At 36.9% G+C, this 19,306-nt stretch overlaps 1 protein-coding gene across 4 annotated transcripts in view; it reads right to left on the bottom strand.

The window, feature by feature from the left end:
* Nucleotides 1–19,306, bottom strand: part of KCNT2 (potassium sodium-activated channel subfamily T member 2) — a 429,544-nt gene that overhangs the window by 132,137 nt on the left and 278,101 nt on the right. For all 4 annotated transcript variants that reach the window (XM_043924233.1, XM_043924236.1, XM_043924234.1 and 1 more), the window contains exon 14: nt 17,162–17,270. In XM_043924233.1, the coding sequence (XP_043780168.1) occupies nt 17,162–17,270 (109 nt within the window). The remainder of the gene's footprint in view (nt 1–17,161; nt 17,271–19,306) is intronic.

The raw sequence follows: 19,306 nt of genomic DNA, 5'->3' as shown, positions 1-19,306 counted from the left end.
TTTGGGCTACTAGAATTTGAGAGCCAAATTTTACTCTAACCTTTATTAATAATAAAGGGCATTTCATAGCCTATATATTTGTTTAAAAAACAAAGCATAAACCTCTTGTTTTCCACTTGTCATTCTATCCTTATTTTCTTTCATCTTTTCCTATTTCATGTATCTGGGCAGACTTAATTCAAGATTATTTTTTAATGAGACAAAAACAATCATATAGCTGAGTAAATAATCTATTTCCATTTTACACAAGAGAATTCTACCACTTAAACAACTCTTGAATGCACCACTTACCCTTTTCTCCATCATCAACTCTCACACTCTTAAAATAGTCCCACCGCATTTCCTTGCCTTTTATATGGATTGGTGCTACAATAAGAGTGAATTTCAAAATCGCAAGTCACTTCAGGTCACTTTCCTGTTAAAAATAATTAAAGAGTTTCCTCCTCCCATTTGAAAAAGGTAAACTTTCTTACCATCACTACCAATCCCTCCTGACCTATACCATGCCCGTCTTCCAAATTTCGTCTGTCATTTCTGTCTTCTTCCTCTTGGGTGCTCCAGCAGACTTTAGTTTCCCCTGATTAAGAAACTCTCTTATCCAGGTCTTCTAGCCTGTTCCTTCTTCTGCCTATGCCCTCCTCATTCTTGGACCCATTTAGTTCAGTCATTACTCTTTCAGCCATGCAGTGGCAGACTTCATGATAGTATAACATTAAATTATATTAACTAATCCTTAATGTCTTGCTTCCTTGTGAAATAGGCTCCATGGGACAAAGGATCATCTCTTGTTTACTATGCTATCTCTGAGACAAGACGTCTGGTCTGACAGAGTAATTCTTAATAAATGTTTTGTTAAATGAACAGAGTACAAGCTAACAGTGTTCTTCATGCTCAATTACTAAATTTTCTGCTTTTCTAATTATATAATTCCTTTCTTCTTCACCAAAATCATTTTTTAGGTCTTATCCATTACTTTCCCTATGATGAATTTGCTATTAGAATGAGGGGGAAAAGCCTTTACTGAGTTTCACAATCATAAATGGACATGGAATGGACTTAACCCCAGCAGCAGTAAAAAACACGGAAGACACTAAGGGCAAAAAGCAAAGAATGAAAAGCTTCATGAAAATTATGAAAAGCCACTTAAGAAAGATTTACTCTGTGTTTACATGAATTGAAGGACCATTTAGGGAAGACAGCCTGCTTCTGCATTTACTTACTGTTAGCCTCAAAGTAGACTCCAGCATGTAAAATACTATAGCCTGTAGTTTATATCTCTGACCCTTTACAGGCTGCTTTACCATACTGACTGGTAATGCAATAGTAATTGCATTATATAGTAACTACTATATAATAACTGACTGGTAATTAAATAGTAATAAATTCTTCCTAGGCAGGTTTATGTCTAGCTTAATTTTCAAAATAATGCCAGCTCCAGTTCTTAGTAAAGGTGTTAGTAGAAAAAAGAAAGGAAATAAAAGAACATAAAAAGAAAATATTCTACTAAGAAAATGGAGGAAACACAGAATAAAAGCTTATGCTCAATGCTTGAAAAAATCTCTATTTTCCCTGAACAAAGGGTCCTGCTGTAAAATTTATAAATCTAATACCATAGTCATGAGAGCCTTAGATAAGCTTCAGTGCATATCCTAGAACCAAAGGAGGCTTATGCCTGCTCCTTTCTGCATGTTTAAAACCTAAACAAAGGTCTTATATTATATATATATACATATATGTGTATATATATATATATACACATATATTTGGAAAAAGAAAGAAGAAGTGTAAGGAGAGGTGATAGAGAACTGTCTATGGGAAAACAAACAGAAATGTCTGGTGAAGTAAATCGCAACTTCCATGTCAAAATTTTCAAGACCCTGTAGCCTTCACCTCAGCTCTTTCAAATCTCCAATTCCTGTCCAGTAATAATAATGAACTGGGCAGCCCCCACTTCTTTCAAATCCTGTACAATGATTAGAAAGCTCAGTCGCATCTGATTTGAAAGTCCAATCTTCCCAGCTGAGGCTAATTCTCCCTGGAATGCTGCTGCTCTGAAGTGACTCTCACTGGTCATCAAAGGCATCTCTTAGAGTCATGTGAACATGTTTGTGGGGTGTGGAGGGGTGGGCCTCTGTGTACCATCCCTGGGAAGGAAAAAATTCCTGTCCACTCTGTCTTACCTACTTCCCAGATAGATGTCCCACATACCTTACAGCCTTTGACTTCTTGGGTTTCCTCACCTCGTAGCAGCACCCTTAGCCAGGGTACCACAGAAAGAACACAGATCTTTTCAAGTCATCAGCTCTGATGCTGGAGACCCATGCGTGGGAGTGAAGGTTCTGCCATCTCTCTCTCTTTGATTCTTTTTTCCTCATGTTCAAATAATCAGAAAACTACACACCGATGTCCAACTGGGGAATGACATACTGGTCCCTGCTTTCTGCAGACACACCGTATTCTCCACGAGTATTAATTAGGTCATTTCATGAACTTCATTTCATGAGGCTAGTGAAAGTGAAAGTGTTAGTCATTCAGTTGTGTCCAATTCTTTGCCAGTCCCAGGCAAGCATACTGGACTGGGTTGCCATTCCCTTCCCCAGGGGATCATCCTGACCCAGGGATTGCAATTTGAACCCAGGTCTCCTGCACTGAAGGTGGATTATTTACCATCTGCACAACCAGGGTGGGTGCAAGCACACTGGGCTGCTCTGCTGGCCTTCTCTGATCTTTTCTTTCTATGGAAGAGTGGAGAGACTAGAAAATGGGATACTTGACTCTTTTTCCTCCTTGGTTTTAGGTTGTGGTCACCAACCTTGGGACAAGATGAAAAGTCCCTCTCACGACCATAAAAGGCCAGAAGTGGGCGGTGACCCAATTCCTGGAAGCCACACCCCTTCCCCAAAATAGTTGGAATAATCCTCCCACTCACTGGCATATGAAATTACCCAGCCTATAAAACTAACCACCCAATATTTTAGGTCTCTCTCTGAGATGGACCATATTCTGTCTATGGAATGTGTATCCTACATAAACCTGCTTTCACTTAAAAAAAATAAAATAAAAATTTGAAATAAGTTATGTGTTTTAATCTGCTTTTTGTTCCCCAGTTAGAAATATCACTTGCTCCAGTTAACTTTTCAGTGGTGCATAAATTAAAGTTGATGAATGATTTTGCTTTTCTTTCAAATGCAAAGTGCACATCCCTGGTTAATCCATGATTACACTTTCAAGGTAAGTGAAAGTGAAAATGAAAGTCGCTCAGTCACATCCAGCTCTTTGCTGACCCCATGGAGTACACTGTCCAGGGAATTGTCCAGGCCAAAATACTGGAGCAGGTAGCCTTTCCCTTCTCCACGGGATCTTCCCAACCCAGGGATCAAACTCAGGTCTCCCACATTGCAGGCAGATTCTTTACCAGCTGAGTCACAAGGGAAGCCCAAGAATACTGGAGTGGGTAGCCTATCCCTTCTCCAGTGGATCTCTCCAACCCAGGAATCAAACTGGGGTCCCCTGCATTGCAGGCGGATTCTTTACCAACTGAGCTATCAGGGATGGGTATTTATTGCCAGAGAATAAATTCACTCACAAACCGTCTCCTGCCTTGCAACAAAACCAACCCACTGGAACAGGATCATCAAACAGTAAGTGCTTGGGTCTGCAACTGGAGGAATGTGCTTCCTAAGCCACTGAATGCAGTAAAAGAATCTGATATGGTTTTGATCTTCAGAGTTTCCCCACATCAACTTTTCCCAAAAGGAGAAAATAAGAATCTAACTGGAATTTCCTGTTCCAGATGCAATATCTTGAAGTCTTATTATACTGCACTCTCTGTTCTTATTTCAGGAATGTACTGAATTCCCCCACTCAGTAATGTGTGCATTAAAAAAAAAAAAATAGGGTAAAAGTTTACTTGACTGACAGCTCCCTATTTCTATGAAGGTGATTTTTTTGTACAATTCATACTAATAACTTTTAGAAGGTAAAATTGAATTTTTGTGTTCATATCTTCTTCATGTATTTAAAGATACCACCAAAAAAAAAAAAGGTAAACTATAGAATGCAGGCAGGCATTACTGCCTTCAAGGTTGTACAGTGAAATTATTAGTGGAAATCCTTCTGCTATCTTGAACACCTTTGCATTATAATGATCAAATTTAGTTTTGCAGGTACATTTTGTTCTTTTCAACCCTAAATAATGTATTTAAATATACAATAAATGGTGCTCCAAATTCACGAAAATTGACACAGATTGCCAAATTAGCTGCTTTATATATTTATTTTTACTACCAAATGAAATTATTTTCACCTCCATGGGAATAAAGAACATACTGGCACAAGATATCTTTGGTGTAAATACCCATTCATCGATATATAATAAAAGGCTTTACATATAATTGGGGGAAACCTTTGCCTTAGGAAAAGAATGCCATTTAAATTTATAATTGCAGAATTAGATAAGATAAAGTTCCCTTATTGGTGCTTTATTTTAAAGAGGATAAGAAACTATATTTGTTGCCTCATTATATTAGATTGAAAGTAGATTTTAAAAGGCCTAAAACAAGTGACCCAAAGGTTTTAATTTAATTAAAATTAACATTTTTTAAATTCCATACTCTAGTAGTTCACCAATTAATGTCAGCTTGGTCCCATATAATTGTTTATATATATTCTTTAGAGGAGAGTCTCTAAAAACACATATGAATTAATTACATTAATTCACAGTGGTCTAAAGCTTCTACTTTATTTAAAAATTAAAGTATTTAAATGGTATTCTGATTTTCCTTTGCTATCAATGTCAGGAATCTACAGTCAACACTGTAGGTAAAAGAACTGATTTTGACAAATGGTAGCCTGTATCATTGAAAACGTAATTGTAATTTATGGAGTGGAAATGGCATATTGGAGTAGATGGAAACTTCTACCACAGGTGAGGTTACAAAAGGAAGAGCTAACATACAACTTTGGATGAGCATTTATTCTTCCTGGTCTGGGAATCAATCTGACACACAAGTTGGGTTATGTTACCGAGGAGAAAGGTAGTCAAGAACTCTAAGTAGAAGAAGCAATAAAAGTCAAAATGAAGATGCCTCTGTCTGCCAGGAGATTTGTGCATCTCTACTCTTGAAGCAGAACTTTCCCAGTTTTTTATATTAGATCTCAAAGCAAAAACCTGGGTCCTAAGATTAAAACCATGTAGAGGATGATAACCAATTTTCTACCACTAGATGGAACCAGAAAGCTGTTTGCTATCCTCAGGATTAGAAAATTTGCTGTGAAAGTGGCGATAATAGAGAAATGCCATTGAGCTTTCAAGCATTCTCAATAGTGAACATAAACAATGAATACCCTTTTGAAAGAGATTTCAAAAGAAGAAATGAAATAGAGCTCAAACGTTAAGTTTGAAAGGCTGATTGTACATGAAAGTGTTCCAAACCCATTTCCTTTAAAGTTTGTTTGTTCTTCAAAATCTCTAGTGTGGTTTTCTGAAGTGCTCAGTTAATTCAAGAAGTCACCTAATTATCACACACACAAATCCTAAGAACACCTGCAAAGCCTTTTCATCTACTTTTTAAATTGCCAGGTGAAATAGAAATTCATCTCTTATAATGACACGGCAGTCTCAGCTCTTTAATTCCATTACTAAATAGGTCTTACCCCCCTGACTTTCAGCTGTTTTCCTTCAGCATTCGTAAACATTGACAGCTAAAATGTGCCATCTCCCTGCTTCTCTCAGAACACAGGCTGCTTGCTCACAGAATAAGTACCACACGCTTAGCTTATGGTCAAGCTGTCTGTGCCCTTGTGCTTTTGAATTGCTCTCCGATATCTGTCCCTTTAGTTTAGAACATCACAGTGACATCTTCAGGAAAGTCGTCTTCCATAAGTATTAATATTTGGGGATATAGACGTTTCATAAGCTCCTATAGCTATTATTCTCGTTTTATCTTTTTAAGGATTTTTTTTTTTCTCTTTAAAAATTACGTGTAAGTAGCAAGTTTCTTTAGTGTCTGTCCACGTTATCATTTGGTTTAGACTCAAGGTGTGTAAACTAAGCTTACCATAGCTAAAAGAAACTGTACTAACAAAAGAGATCTACTAGGAGACATTTATACCGCATTTCAAACATACATAAGCCACGTCTACAGTGTCTGCTGCCTTGTACTGAATGTTAGACTTTGTGATCAGAATGTATGCACGCTTGTGCTTCTCAAACTTCTAACATAGTGCCTTACACTGTATGGATGCAAATGATTATTATCTGTGGAAAGGATGAATGAAGGAATAACCAAACATTACAATTTGTGGTTGTTGTTCAGTTGCTAAGTCGTGTCTGACTCTTCCCGACTGCTCCCCTGTCCTCCCCATCTCCCGGTGTGTGTGTTAAAGTCACTAAGTCACATCTGACTCTTTGACACCCCATGAACTGTACAGTCCATGGAATTCTCCAGGCCAGAATACTGGAGTGGGTAGCCGTTCCCTTCTCCAGCGGATATTTCCAACCCAAGGATCAAACCCAGGTCTCCTGGGTTGTGGGCAGATTCTTTACCGCCTGAGCCACCAGGGCAAGCCAAGCTTCCCTGTCCTTCACTATCTCCCAGAGTTTGCTCAAATTCATGTCAACTGAGCCAGTGATATTGTTTAACCACCTCATCCTCTGCCACCCTCTCCTTTTGCCTTCAATCCTTCCCAGAATTAGTTATAATATTTTAACTCTAGTGCTATCTTTAACATGTGATTTCATTCATAACTTAAATTGATGGAAAAATGCTTCCAAATTCTGGGCTTAATTTGAAGAGTTTTGAGTTATCTCTTAATAAAAATATGCTATCATATTTTTGTATTACTATATCATTATAGAAAATTGTATCAATTGTAGAAGGTTGTAGACTGTATCATTGTAGAAGACTGTATCAATCTTCTATCGATCATACTCTCTGAGGTGAGAAACTAGAGAACTAGCTCACTAAAGATTCCTCACAGGATTGTACATACATAAAGTATTAGTGACTACAGATACAAATCTCTTGATTTTCCATTTTGTAGGTTGAGCCATTAGCCACCCTCTTCTCTTCCATCTCTTCTACCTAATTTTACTCTAAAGTATCATTTGCTGCACCTTGTTACATTGTTAAAAATGTAAATATCTACATTTTGTTCACTGGCTATAAATTAATCAATGGCTTCACATAAAAAGTGGAGAAGTCATTGTATATGTTAAACTTGTGCAACGCTACATGTTGATAATAGCAAAGCTGGAAGAAAAGGTACAGACAGAGAGCCTGAAAGCAAAGATTACATTAGGATTATTGCAACATAGTTCACGTAAGACTTAGCGGAATGCTACTAATATAGTTATATAACCTTCTTTGTAGTGCCCTGAGCAATTCAATAGAGACTATCACAGAAAAATTTCTTTACCTGCCCTCCACTTATTGTTCAGTATTATGGCACGTTCTAATTTGATTCATTATAGTTTCTTTGTTATTTGCTTTGAGTTTATGATTGCCTTTTTTTCCAGTTGGGAGAGAAAACAGAAACTTCCTCTGCTACATTTAACTATATATGTTGCTTTTAATTTAGTCCAGTCTCTTGTGGAGACTTGTCTGACTTTTCATATCTTGACCATACCTTTTAGGAATCTTTGGTTTCAGTTATTATACAGACATGTGACCTAGGTTCCCTCAATCAGACACAGATGCAGAAGTTTGTTTCGGAAGTATGTTAAACAAAGACACAGGCAGGCAAGGGGCGTCCATATCACTGAGATATGTGGTCACAGAGACTGTCGGCTCCTAGGATGTTCCGAGGTCAAAGTTCATTATTGGATTAGTTGTCAGGTGTGGTAATGGGAACTGTTCATGCATGTTTAGACTAAGTAGAGACTAATATTCTTATTCTGTGAGTTATCCATATTCCTCCATATACCTCTTTGTAGTTAAACTAGCTTGATGAATACCCTTGTTTAAAGTTAAGAATCCTAGTCAATATTAAGTTTTCTCTACATTTCTACAAATTTAAGAGAATTTTTCTTCATCATTGCTGCTTTATAATTTGGCAATGCCATGTCTCTAGGCGTCATTCTCTTCCATTCATTGTCATTCACAAGCAAGAAATCCTGTGATTTTAAAGACTTGACTCACCCCTCTTTGGTTACAGTTTCTTATATTACATTCTTTCCATCCTTTTGGGAACACCCACCAAATCAAATATTACTTCTTTTGGATTGATCTCGTGTACTTCAATTGTTTTCCTAAATATTCTTCCTCTCTCTTTTATCTGAAATCCTCAAGATCTCTGAGATATTATCTTTCAAGGACTTTACTGAATTTTAATTTCAGCAATTACTCTATTAATTTTAAAAGGTCTTTACCTTCTCTTTCTCTACCATAACTCCTTTTCATATCTTTCTAAGAGCAATAATTATAAATATTTTTAGTTATTTTGGATTTGTGTATTTATTATCACTATTTTCCTTATTACTGAAGAGAAAATCAGACCCTCCACAATCATAATTAACCAAAATTTAAGTTAAATATTATGAAAATTTTAAACTCTACAAATAAAAATTCCTCAGCATTTTATTTCTTTAAACAACCATTATCACCCTTTCATAAACCTTTAGTATTCTTGTGAACTATTACTTATACATATCCAGTGTTCAAAAATATATCTAAATTTCTTTTTATTGTATTTCTTGTTCTCTTTACGGCGACTCTCCTTGCTTCCAAAATATATGTTTGACTCTCCTTTTAAATGTTTTAGTTTTTTGACTTAAAAAAGTTGTTTGTTTACTAGTGAGTACAAGACCCAATCTTCCCTATATCCCCAAACAATTTCAGTGTGAATACAGATATTGTTCTCTTTCTATTGCTGGATTTATGTTCTCTATTCAATAGGAATAGAGATATTCTCTACTCAATATATGTTCTCTATTCAATAGCTGGATTTATTCCCCTCATTTCAACCTGCATGCTGGTTGTCAGCAAATGATAAATCCATATTTCAAAGTTCTGAGTACCATATATAGGGGTATTAAATAGACTCCTCTGTGAATATGATTTCTTACATCTTATATTAAGCATGAAGGGGCTCAGACTCTCTATTCTAGGGTCTCTAAATGTCAAATGAAGAGGGCTAAAGCCCAACCCCACATTATATGCTACCTTATAATTCAGACTAATTCAATTAGGAAAAGTCTGATATTCCCAATGGCAAATATCTGACTAAATTTAATTATAGAGAATTGGTACTGTGCTGGGTGAAACAGAGGTAACTTGTTCTGTGTATAGAAATTCAATCAAAACATGTCCTTTTTCTTCTAGGAATCTTGCATGCCAGAGCCCTGCTGTGGGCTGAGGTTTTGTGCTGCTGTATTGCCCTCTAAACACAGGCTGGGCCGAGGTTTTCATCTAAAGCTCTTCCTTTACTCACTTTCCATCTTCTAAAAGCTCACTGACATCTCTTCTTTTCCATTGATGAAAGCTGGTGATTTTTATTTACTAGCTGTCATTTCAGTGGAGCAGATGGTGAAGAGCAGATGAAGGCATTTGGATCATAAACTACTTTGAACCAGGGGCCTCAATGAATCATCTTTAGTGCATTTTATTTAACTAATGTTTATTGTGCATTCATGCTATGAAACATTATATAAGGCATGAATAAGACATGTTCTCTACCTTAAATGAAATTATGCCCTATCAAGTAGGAAAAAACAAAAGGACCATAATACATACTCTGACAGAATATCCTAACAGTCTATGTGAACTCATAGAAAGGAGACATCAGATTAAATTAGGGAGCTTAAAAATATTCACGAGGAGGTAGAATCTTTGAATTCCAGGAAAATCCTCTAGGGAAGCAGGAGAAAAAAATTCAAGGCAGAAGGAACAACGTTTTAAAAGATGCAGAAGGCGGAAACCATGAAGTATATTTAGGATCATGTTATTTGGAGAACATGATACATAGAATCATGAGAATTAAGGACATAAAAATACATTTGGATGAAAGCAAAGAGGGTCTTCAATAAATAAAATGAGCATACTTAAATATAATTTGATAACAGAAGATGAGCTATTAAGGGACTGAGCAGTATCTGTATTTCTCAAAATATGTTTAATAGAATAATGTTCTAGCTGATCTTTAAATAGGTGGAAAAACATTTCTCAGGTAATCAAATAGATTTTGGATACACCTAATAAAATGCATTTCTGTGCAGATTTTCAGTGCGGGTTAATTTGTATAGAAGAAAAATGAGTAACCTTCAGATATATAATTCAAACCTCCAGTCCTGAGGTCTGTGTGTGTGTGTGTGAGACAGTGGGTGAGTGTGTGTGAGTGTGTGAGACAGTGGGTGAGTGTGTGTGTGTGTGACAGTGGGTGAATGTGTGTGTGTGAGACAGTGGGTGAGTATGTGTGTGTGTGTGTGACAGTGGGTGAGTGTGTGTGTGTGTGAGACAGTGGGTGTGGGTGTGAGACAGTGGGTGAGTATGTGTGTGTGTGTGAGACAGTGGGTGAGTGTGTGTGTGTGTGACAGTGGGTGAATGTGTGTGTGTGTGACAGTGGGTGAGTGTGTGTGTGTGTGAGACAGTGGGTGTGTGTGTGAGACAGTGGGTGAGTGTGTGTGTGTGTGACAGTGGGTGAGTATGTGTGTGTGTGTGAGACAGTGGGTGAGTGTGTGTGTGTGTGACAGTGGGTGAATGTGTGTGTGTGTGAGACAGTGGGTGAGTGTGTGTGTGTGTGAGACAGTGGGTGTGTGTGTGAGACAGTGGGTGAGTGTGTGTGTGTGTGTGAGACAGTGGGTGAGTGTGTGTGTGTGTGACAGTGGGTGAATGTGTGTGTGTGTGACAGTGGGTGAGTGTGTGTGTGTGTGAGACAGTGGGTGTGTGTGTGAGACAGTGGGTGAGTGTGTGTGTGTGTGACAGTGGGTGAGTATGTGTGTGTGTGTGAGACAGTGGGTGAGTGTGTGTGTGTGACAGTGGGTGAGTATGTGTGTGTGTGTGTGACAGTGGGTGAGTGTGTGTGTGTGTGAGACAGTGGGTGTGTGTGTGAGACAGTGGGTGAGTGTGTGTGTGTGTGACAGTGGGTGAATGTGCATGTGTGTGACGGTGGGTGTGTGTGTGAGACAGTGGGTGAGTGTGTGTGTGTGTGACAGTGGGTGAATGTGCATGTGTGTGACAGTGGGTGAGTATGTGTGTGTCTGTGTGTGACAGTGGGTGAGTGTGTGTGTGTGTGAGACAGTGGGTGAGTGTGTGTGTGTGTGTGTGACAGTGGGTGAGTGTGTGTGTGTGTGACAGTGGGTGAATGTGCATGTGTGTGACAGTGGGTGAGTATGTGTGTGTCTGTGTGTGACAGTGGGTGAGTGTGTGTGTGTGTGAGACAGTGGGTGAGTGTGTGTGTGTGTGTGTGACAGTGGGTGAGTGTGTGTGTGTGTGTCTGTGTGTGACAGTGGGTGAGTGTGTGTGTGTGTGTCTGTGTGTGACAGTGGGTGAGTGTGTGTGTGTGTGTATGTGAGACAGTGGGTGAGTGTGTGTGTGTGTGTGTGTGACAGTGGGTGAGTGTGTGTGTGTGTGTCTGTGTGTGACAGTGGGTGAGTGTGTGTGTGTGTGTCTGTGTGTGACAGTGGGTGAGTGTGTGTGTGTGTGTATGTGAGACAGTGGGTGAGTGTGTGTGTGTGTGTGTGACAGTGGGTGAGTGTGTGTGTGTGTGTGACAGTGTGTGTGAGACAGTGGGTGAGTGTGTGTGTGTGACAGTGGGTGAGTGTGTGTGTGTGAGACAGTGGGTAAGTGTGTTTGTCATGGGAGAGATGCAGAAAGGGTCACCAGGGATCACAGACAATCTTAACCGCCATGATCAAAGAAGCCGACTTCTGTGGAACCAGCAGAACTGTTTGCTTTCATGTTTTATCTTTCTTATCTTCCTGGGCAAGCCTAACGAAGTGGCAGCCTTTGACCAGGCTTTGCTTTCTTATCATCTCCTCATTCATTCACCCTACCTCAAAATGAAAGTCTCCCATCGTCCAAAATTTTCTCAGAACTTCCCAGAAACCAGTGACCTCCGAATTCTGTTTGCTTCTTCTCCATCTTAAGCCATCTGTATTGTTAACACTCCAGTTATTTTTTTGGAAATCCTTGCTCCTTTTTATCCCGTGATGCTATACTATATTTGCTGTCCTTTTCTCCCATCTGTTTCCTATAAGGAGTCGTTTCCCAAGGAAAAGCCTTAAGTGATCATTTCTCCCAAATCCCCACCATTTCTCCCTTCGGTTCTGTGGCCCTGAACAACCCTGATCCTTCCTCATGCTTGCATGCTCGGTCGCTTCAGTCATGTCTGACTCTTTGTAATCCTGTGGACTGTAACCCCCCAGGCTCCTCTGTCCAGGGGATTCTCCAGGGAAGAACACTGGAGTGAGTTGCCATGCCTTCCTCCGGGGATCTTCCCGAACCAGGGATTGAACTCTCATCTCCTGTGTCTCCTTCACTGCAGATGGATTCTTTACCCACTGAGCCACCTGGGAAGCCCTGATCCCTCCTCAGGAACCAGTAATTCCTACAAGCAAAGGTACCTGCATCAAAAAAGCAAATAGATTCAATCCCCAACTCCTTTCTCCTTCTGCCAAAACCACACACTTTATAGTTCTCTCCTGTCCAACCTCAGTGTGTGAAGACATTTTCTTCCTTTTTTCCCCTTTTCTATATCCATATCTAATCAGGGACCAAGGTTCATAAATTCTAACTTTGAAATATTTTTCTTATCAATTCTCTTTCCTTCCCATTGATAAGCACGAAGAGCAAAGAATATTACCTATTGGATGGGACTAATGAAATAAATATTTTTGTGAAATTAAGTGGAAAGGAAAAGAAAAGTATTAAATTTTGTTAGAGATGAAATATGAAGATGGGTCAGCTGAATGTCTATAAACTGTTCTGATAATTTGGCATCTGTTTGCTAAAATCATCACAGTCCGTGTTTGACAGCCTACAGTGATATCTGCCCAATGAGTAAATTTCTGTTCATCTTTCTAGTATGTTTGCCAAATAAGTCAAAATACTAATTTAACTGACAATAAGAAAAGCCATTGTCAAGAGCACTGAACACTCAAATGTAAATGAAGTGAGTAAGAAGGGAAAACTGAGAAGGGCTAAAATACAGAGTAAACATCAATGAATAAAAGGAGTACAGTTATTCAAAGTCATCTAAAATTGACACCGTCTAGTTGGCTCACTGATCAACTAGAACAGGAATGAGTATATTAACATCTAAACAAAGAAAATGTAAGATCGTAGGAGCATTAAGGAGCCTTGCGAGATGCACTGGTCTAAGTCATGGCTAAGTTGATGAATGCCTCCTGCTTAGTCACTCAGTGTTTGCGACCCCATGAACTGTAACCCTGCCAGGCTCCTCTGTCCATGGGATTTCCCAGACAAGTATCCTGGAGTGGGTTGCCATTTCCTCCTCCAGGACATCTTCCTGACCCAGGAATCGAACCAGTGACTCTTGAGTCTCCTGCATTGGCAGACCAATTTTTTTTACCATTGAAGCCACTTGGGAAGCCCAGCTCAGTAGATGGGGAGAATGAAGTAATCAGGGAAATGCAAAACAAAACCACACTTAACATATGGTTTCCATCTTTGCCCCATTTCCACAGGCTAGAGGAAGAGAATTAAGAAACGTATGAAGGTTAAGTGGGGAGATCTAATTCTAAGGCTGAATTAGGATCTCCATTCTCAGACCTAAGGGAGGACTGTCACTAAATAAGCTGCCCTCTCTATCTCTAGTTCCTGCTTCCTTTGTCTACCTTATTTGCCTGAGAACTCATAATTATTATTTTCTTAAGTACCTACAATCTACAGAGCATTTAATTTAAAAATATATTTTCAAATTAGACTATTTTAGATTTTGTATTATATTTGTTTTTGTGTTTGTTGGGTCTAAGTCTTTAGCTTGTGACTATCAACTATTTTTAGTCAGTCACCATTTGTTATAGAATGAACTTTTAATAATATTATTCCCTCTTCTTTTTTAATGGAGAAATTTGAGTATTACTGTAGGTATTGTCTCAATTAGTGGTTTGATAATCCCTACAAAAAGCATTTCCAGACTACTCAACATTTCCCCATTATACTACTTAATTTAGCTCCCAAGTTTGCTCTCTTATTATTAAATCAATATATTTGAGGTCTCTAATTTCTGCTGATGCTTAAAGGCAAAATTTTAAACATGCTCTGTTAATAAGTGAATCTTCACTATACCTTCAATTAATGCATAACTAATTACTTTAGTAAAACAATATTATTAATAAAATATATTAGATATTTTAAATTAAGTGATCTATTAGGATGGTCATTTATACTGCAGTGATGGTATTTATCTGTTTAAGATAAGCTAGAATATATAAAAACTCTGTAAGAGCTTTGTAAGAGCTCTGTAAGTGTTGTAAACTCAATAATCAGAAACAACATGATTAGAAAATGGACAAAGGATCTGAATAGGTTTTTCTTCAAAGATGATATGAAAATGGTCAATAAGCCCATGAACTAATTTTAACTAGTAATCAGGGAAATGCAAACCAAAACCATAATGAAGCACCACTTTGCATTCAATAGGAGGGTTATGACACAAAAAGCAGATAATAACAAGCATTGCTGAGGACATGGAGAAACTGCAGTCATGATAGATTGCTGATGGCAATGTAAGATTATATAATCCCTTCAGAAAACATTTGGGAAGTTCCTAAAAAAAAGACTAAATAGAATTACTCGTGTGTGTGCTTGCTCAGTCACTTCAGTCATATCCAACTCCTTGTGACTCTATGGGCTGTAGCCCACTGGGCTCCTCTGTCCATGGGATTTCCCAGGCAAGAATACTGGAGTGGGTTGACATTTCCTCCTCCAGGGGATCTTCCTAAGACCCAGGAATTTAACCCTTGTCTTTTGTGTCTCCTGCGTTTCCTGCATTGGCAGGTGCTTTTTTTACCGCTAGCATCACCTGGGAAGCTCATGACTCAGCAATTTCACTCCCAGATATAGACCCAAAGAAATTAAAGGACATGTCCACATAAGAATCTTTATATTCATATTAAGAACGGCCTTATCCACAATGCTGGAAACAACCCAAATATCCATCAGTTGATGAATAGAAAAGTAAAAAGAAATATATCCATACAATAGAAAACTACTCAGTTTAAAAAGGAACAAAGTATTGATGCATGTTACAATATGGATGAACCTTAAAAACATTATGCCAAGTGAGAGAAGCCAGGCCAAAAACAGCACACACTGTATGATTCCATTCATATGCAATATGCAATGTCCAGAAAAGAAAAATCTATAGAGATAGGGTAAGGTTTGTGACTGCCTATAGTTGGAAGAGTCTGGATACAATGTGGGCTACTGCAAAAATGGAGACAGTTTCTTTATGAGACAATGAAAATATTAGGATCCAGCAGTGATACTTATAAAGCAATTACATGAATATACTAAAAAATGCAAAATTGTATACCTTAGCAGGTTAATTATATGGTATATGAATTATATCTCAATAAAGCTGCTACAAAGAAAGTACTTTTGGTGGATTAAAGCACTTATTGTGTCACTTAATTTGGTAATTATTTTGCAGGTCAATCTTACTTACAGGAAATCCTTACTTAGGTAGCAATGTTTTCAAGATCATCACTTTCTTTTTTAATATGACAAAATTCATTAGAGTATATTAGGAAAAGTCCTATTTGAGGAGATGCTGAAATTCTTTTTAAATTTATATGAAGCACAATGTTCAACAGGCACTACTGTGTGCCAATAAATAATATTTACTAGGAGTTGGCAAATGTAATTTAACCAGTCTATAAATACTAACGTGTGTTAGTGTTGAAGGGTTTCATTTTATCATTTGTGCAAGAATGAAGCTGACTAAACAAAGCTGTAGGAATCTGTGACAAAGATGGATGACAAAATAATGAAGCCATGTGGTAAGTTCTATGAATATTCATTAGTTGGTGACAAAGTTTTCAGTATTTTATTTAATTCTATCAAAATGCTGAGTAAGTCCATCCAAGAAAACCAGTTTCATTTGTGGTCCTGTTACATTGTTTCTGTTGCACATCTTAAAGGCTTATAAATTTATAGAATAGAAATATTTATATTCAGAACTTTGAGAAAATTGCTTCTGGGAAGCTCTTTCTGTCTCAATAGAGCAGAGACATAATTAGAGGGAAAAGAGTTAAATCTACTTAAAAACACCAGAGGGAATTTACTATTTTTCAATTATCAATTTCCTCCAAGCAGTACTAAATCCCAGGAAAGAATTTTCCTTTTCCTTGATTTATTTGATTTGGCACTTCACTTAAACAACTATCAATTAACTCACAAAATTTAAATGATTATAACTACAAGCACCACTGTGGAATCTACTTAGAAAATCAAACATTTTGTCTAAAATATCAAGTAAGGAATATGAAAAGTATGAAATCTGGTGCAACATTTATCTCGTTAAATAAGAGTAGTGACTATATTCGCTGATTGTATTTTACTTGATAATGCAAGTCAAAAACAACATCTATGGTTTAGGAAACTCTATCAAAATAAACAAATAGGAAAAAATGTTCTGATGATATAATTTCCCTCAATACCCTGAAATTCATTAAATAATTTCTTTTATACTACATTAGCTAATTTTATCAACTACTTTGTTATCATTCTATAATAATTATAAAATTTTAATTTTGAGCTCATTTGTGTACATACAGCTTTCAGATAAAAACTTACCTCAGAAATAGAAAAAGAATGACTTTAAGACCTTTCAATAGTGACTGCTGTCATCCTGTTTTACAAAATTTTATTTGCTAAGTATTAATTTTGAAAATAGAAACAATACCCTAATTCTAGGCCTAACTAATGATGCAGGCATAGAATTTAGTATAGAACAAATCATCTCTCGATTAGTTAGAAAAGACAGCAAATCACTGTCAATATACTCTATGTCTTAGACCCTATGGTAGGTCTGTATTTGTCTGTCTACCAGACGACGATTACTCACACAAATACAAGTAAAGGTACATATCTAGTTGTATACCTAGGCTTACTGTATTTTTAAATCACATAACTACACTTATATAATTTATTTTTATAATTTAAAATGCATTATCTTAAAGAAAAAATATACTTACTGCCCTCTAGAGGTATGAACCAGTAGTGTAATAAGTGTAGATGTTGCTGGGCATATACAGTTTAAAGCTAACATGGCGTATTTAAACTCTTCTTCACAAACAACATGATCTGTTTGAAATAAAATAGGTAAATTAGAATAATTTACCTTGGGATAGTAGTATTTTAAAATAATATGTAAAACAGAGAATAAAATTACAAAAGCTTCCATATAAATACACTTGCTCCAGAGATGTTTTTACATGTGCAAATTTATCTCCAGGAAAAATGTTTCATAAGAGAGAGCACTAGACTATGAGGTAAGTTATTGAGGTACAGGGGGGGTTCTAACCCCAGATATGTCTTTAATGAAACTGACAGCCTTTGGCAAGAAGTTTTTTTCCTGTGCCTCATCTGTACAAAAAGGTAAGAAGTTGGTAGGTGTGAGGTACAGCCTGAATAGTACATTGAAGACTATACGCAGTCTCCTTTACTTCTGATAATTCTACGGTATGAAATATAATAGTGCTGATTTATAACATGATTTATTTACCAAACCCATACACATAACATAAAGACTTAGAATGTACTTATTAAAAAATGTGGCAGATAATATTTGCACAGCATACAAGTAATAATTTGTACAATCAAAACAACCACAATTATCAATCAATAAAAATTAATCCTGATATAAATATAAATTTAAATTACACCTTAAGCTTAGGATCTAAGGTCATAAATTCAGAAGATGATAGAGTCCACTCAGAAATGATAATAAATGGCATAAAAAGAAATTCAATGACATAAAAACAATAGAGTGCTAGAAATGATGACACATGGTGGGGGGGAGTGAAGGTCATGTTAAAAGGAGTAATGCCACTCAGCCCAAGTAAATTGTTTTCATGCAGGAATGAGGGCCCAGATGCCATATGCTCAATTTTCCACAGAAACCACATTTTAGAGAAGCAATTAATGTTTGGGAAAAAAAAAGTTGTTTGTTTTGGGCGGGGGGAACCTTCCCTTCCAAGTAAACTGCTGTAGCTGATATTGGAAATAAAGACTGCTTAAAGTTCTAAGAAAATAAATATTCTTAGGCAGAAAATAGCAGTTTTAGCTAATGAAGGAATAGGTTGAATTTGTGAGTCTGATCTATGAAATGAAAACATACACTATACAATTTATGATGAAACAAGATTATTTGGGAAGTGATTCATCAAATGTTCCAGACAGATAAATAATAACCTTACTCTTGTTTGCATAACAGTGAGCATATGAAAGAGCCCGTTATTTTTCTTTTTCCTTCATTTCCTTTTTCATTTTTTTCTTTAACATTTTATGGAAGAAATTATAAGCTCTGGTTACACATCAGGATTTACTCTTTAAAAAACTCAAGAATCTAACAATGCCTTTTTTTTTTTTTTGGTTGTCAGTATTATAATCATAATTTATAAGAAAAACCTCCAAAATATATAACCATGACTTAACAGTTTAGAGGAAGGTAGGTAGATTTTAAATTCAAAATACCTGCAAAAGAACTGTGACTTAAACCAATAATATTTCTCAAATAATTTTAAGTATCTAATGCCCAACCTATGAAAATAAAGTTACAAAAATCTTAAATTAAGAAAAATTTTACCTTAGAATATGATAGCCAAACATATGGGGTTTATAAATTTTAAACCAAAAATTGAACACATGATTGAAGAAAATTATGTACTTTTATTATGACATTAGAGTATTTAAAAATCCAACTACCAGAAAATTTGGAAGATATGATTACCATATATGCAATACCAAAGAATGCTCAAACTACCACACAATTGCACTCATCTCACACATTAGTAAAGTAATGCTCAAAGCTCTCCAAGCCAGGCTTCAGCAATACATGAACTGTGAAATTTCAGATGTTCAAGCTGGATTTAGAAAAGTCAGAGGAACCAGAGATCAAATTGCCAACATCCACTGGATCATCAATAAAGCAAGAGAGTTCCAGAAAAACATCTATTTCTGCTTTATTGACTATGCCAAAGCCTTTGACTGTGTGGATCACAATAAACTGTGGAAAATTCTGAAAGAGATGGGAATACCAGACCACCTGACCTGCCTTTTGAGAAACCTGTATGTATGTCAGGAAGCAACAGTTAGAACTGGACATGGAACAACAGACT

The sequence above is a fragment of the Cervus elaphus genome, chromosome 14, assembly GCF_910594005.1.
Source record: "Cervus elaphus chromosome 14, mCerEla1.1, whole genome shotgun sequence".
Taxonomy (NCBI): domain Eukaryota; kingdom Metazoa; phylum Chordata; class Mammalia; order Artiodactyla; family Cervidae; genus Cervus; species Cervus elaphus.
This window is presented reverse-complemented; position numbering and strand designations above follow the sequence as displayed.